General features: G+C 31.2%; 1 protein-coding gene across 1 annotated transcript in view; it reads right to left on the reverse strand.

Moving 5' to 3' along the window:
• Window positions 1-280: 280 nt before the first annotated feature.
• Window positions 281-3,585, reverse strand: part of LOC111715776 (acyl-coenzyme A thioesterase 13) — a 4,910-nt gene continuing 1,605 nt past the window's right edge. The window contains exons 4-8 of the mRNA XM_023491143.1: window positions 3,323-3,360; window positions 3,123-3,161; window positions 2,193-2,239; window positions 1,419-1,554; window positions 281-888 (exon numbers count right to left, since the gene is read on the reverse strand). Coding sequence (XP_023346911.1) covers window positions 881-888; window positions 1,419-1,554; window positions 2,193-2,239; window positions 3,123-3,161; window positions 3,323-3,360 — 268 coding nt within the window. The 3' untranslated portion in view covers window positions 281-880. The remainder of the gene's footprint in view (window positions 889-1,418; window positions 1,555-2,192; window positions 2,240-3,122; window positions 3,162-3,322; window positions 3,361-3,585) is intronic.

The following is a 3,585-nucleotide window of genomic DNA, read 5'->3' on the forward strand; positions in this document are numbered from 1 at the left end:
CCAAAAAATCAATATTTTTTTACCTGTTCTTAATTGATTTATCTATTCACTCAACTCTCATTCTCTCTGCAAAAATAGACTATAAATGACAAGTTTACATAAAATGTATAATTTAAAGGTACTGTAAGCTTTATTTCAACAATGCCTGATTTACAACGGTACTCTTGACAGCTTTTTCTGATAAAGTTTGAATTAGATATCCATGTTTTTTCTTTATTTAAACTGATTATTTTTTTGCGGTTTGCAAAAATAACTTCTAAATTTTATTTTTATAACTAACAATAGAGAATTTCACAAAAAAAAATTTGTGGGTCAGAAACACAATGGTATCTTCCACATCTTTAATCAGATTAAGATTTCAAGATTGCCATCTTTGCATGAAGGGTCAATAAAAATTACGCTTACATAATTTTTAACCACTGTCAAGGAAGACTAACCCGATTTTTTTAATCGAAAAAAAACCGTTCAAAATGAATTAACGTTTGTTATCTACGATCGGTATTTAAGAAAGTTGTCAATTGCATTATTGCAAGACGGAAGTCATAAAAAAATTCGACTAAAATATAAATCAGCATCAACGTTTACCATAGTAGATTAAATGAAGTAATGTCAAGTAACCCTCCAATTCACAACGGTACCTTTAAAATATAGAATGAATAAGATATCCGAGAATAGGACTCACGAATTTCTTCATACAGAAACAATGAAGGACATTGTGAGAAATAAACGCTTTTCAAGCTAAAAAAAACCAGGATATCTTCTCAATTGTTGAATGGGTATCATTGTGAATCGAGCATGGACCTCTTTAAATGGAGGATCACTTGAAATTACGACTAGAAAATTATTATTTGAATAACCCAGGCTAAGGTCCAACGCTTAATTATGAACCTAAAATAATTAATCATCATTAAACTTAGAAAACAGATGGGAGTAACAATAGTAAGTTGTAAAAAAGTTGTAAAACATAGTCCCCGTTCCATTTTCCTTCAAACATTCTGTAATATTAAGCAAAATATCAACCAACTGCAAAAATATATTTTGCTCTCAAAGGTACAGGATACTGGGTACCTTCAAACATTCTGTAATATTAAGCAAAATATCAACCAACTGCAAAAATATATTTTGCTCTCAAACCTTGATCTACTAGCTCTGAACCCTCTAGTAATAAGTTATAAGAAATATATATACTGGAAGTTATTTATGCGTTTTATTAGAGTCTGACTCACGTCCTCTATAATCCAATATATATTCTTTTGTTAAAAAAAATCAGTAAACCTTAAATAAATCTTCATGACCTGGATCCGGATCCATTTTATCCCAATGCGAATCCAGGATGCGGATCCGGATCCGCATCAAAATGAAATGGAAAAGCACTTAAAATATCAATAATAATAGTTTAAAAAATAATGATGATTTTCCTATAAATTTAGTGTGAGAACCCTTGACCAGAAGGTCGCCATTTTTATTTTTTATTTCACATTCCAGGAAGGCCAGGGTTCGCCCTTTCTTCAATGTTCTCGCCTCGATAAATATTTCCTCGCCGATTTTAGCCGCCTGAGAATCAATGATATCGATAATTAAAATTGGGATATGGAAAAAAGTTATAAAATAGGTAAGTACAAACAGATGGAAACAGGAAGAAGAAAAAATGATATAATATATATATATATATATAACTTATAAATTATTTTAAAAATCAATTGATAAAAATATGATTAACCTGCAACAGCTTTAATTTTTAATACTTGACAAAAATTGAGCTTAAACCGTGAACAGTCACGTACTACAAATACAAAATATCAGGACACGGCTTGTCAAATTTAAAATGTCGTCTTAAAAAATATTACTTCTTAAGTTTGAAAATCTATCAATGAAAGCAGAAAAAATCTGCAAAATAATAAATTACAATTGTTTCTATTTCTAAAAGCTGTTACAAGACACAGAAGGAATTCTGGAAGTCTAATACTGTTCCTGTTGCTGTTCCTTAAGATAGCTGAAGAGAGCTTGAGATAGCTTAAGATATCTTGAGATAGCTTAAGATAGCTTGAGAAAGCTTAAGATAGCTTGAGAAAGCTTAAGATAGCTGAGATAGCAGAAAAGTGTGAAAAAATTCAAATTATTTTCTATTTTTAAAAGTTGTTACAACACAGATGAGGAATTCTGTAAGTCTAATATTTATAACATCACTGTTCCTTGAGATAGCTTAAACTCATATCTACAGATACTCCTGGAAGTCCACCTTAACCAATTAAGTTTTAAAGAAATCAACAAATATATTTATAAAAACAAGTTCTTTAAGGAACAGTAGACGTAATTTTAAGTTTAAAAATAAATATGCCAGATTCACAACGGTACCTTTTAAACCTCTGCCTGAGTGATAACGATTATGAAGTTTTCGTCGTTATTTTTCTGAATTCTCATAATTTCTTTCTCAGCAGCATAAATGTAAAAATAACTTTTCTAGAGAAACCGTAGATAAAAAAAATAGATTTTAGATAACTCCATAATTATTTTGGTTCATACAAAAGTTTGATTTGCACCGTTGTGAATCAGACTTGTCTTTCAATAAGTAGAATGTCTCTAGAAATCAAGTCTATACAGAACCTTTGTCGGAGGATAAAAATTGTAATTCCCGATCATTAGTAACGCAGCGACCTGATCTGATTATATGTTTACAATTACGCAATGTATAGTTTAAATCACGGAACTATATACAGGAATGCCCAACTCAGATATACGCAAATTGTGTACTGTACACTGTGGGAGGAATGTAAACAAACCCAGTGCCCCAACAGAAGTTGAAGGGAAAGGACTAAAGCTCTGATGTGATATTACAGTCCAACAAAAAAAAACAAGTTAATATTTCAAGTTAGAGCGAATACTTATGATTTTTGGCTTTCTGGTCAATATGGAAAATACAATAGGAATATATTCTTATTCCACCCCTTAGGCCCTTTTCCCTCAAAAATGATGTGTTGCCCCTGAATTCTTTGTTTTGATCTCCTCCCACTGCAGTACACAGAATTGACGCATCAGATATGGCGGTTCCTGGTCTATATATTACTTGGTTTAAATTATGAAATGACTTTAAATAATTTGAAAAAATATTTTTCTGAACTCACCTTCATTCGTCATTAAAGCCATTGTTGTTACCGTGTCAACTGGAATCATTTTTCATTCAATAAATTTTAATAGTTTCGAAAATGTTGAATTGAATTCAAGCAAATCTAACGTACATGATTTTAAATCAAAACAAATTATATAAAATTATTTCAAAAAAAATTAAATCTTGAATAAAACTGATTGATAAATGAAGCATTCCCTAAATGTGCAGAAAACCCGCCATGCAATGTTTCTCCCCTGGAATATATTTCTGGATGAAAATGCATATGAAAACAAGAATAAGTAACTATATCATGACGAATCAATGATGTTAGGTATTTAAAGGGACAGTGCCCAAAACACTAGGAAGAACTGAATTCGGACTTTTTCTACATCAGCCAACACGCCAACGGAAGCTATTTTTGACAGACCGAAAAATTAAATTAAACAATTGATAACGGGCACGGAGGGGGGGGGGGGGCA

This window comes from Eurytemora carolleeae, unplaced genomic scaffold (genome assembly GCF_000591075.1).
Source record: "Eurytemora carolleeae unplaced genomic scaffold, Eaff_2.0 scaffold1220, whole genome shotgun sequence".
Lineage (NCBI taxonomy): Eukaryota > Metazoa > Arthropoda > Copepoda > Calanoida > Temoridae > Eurytemora > Eurytemora carolleeae.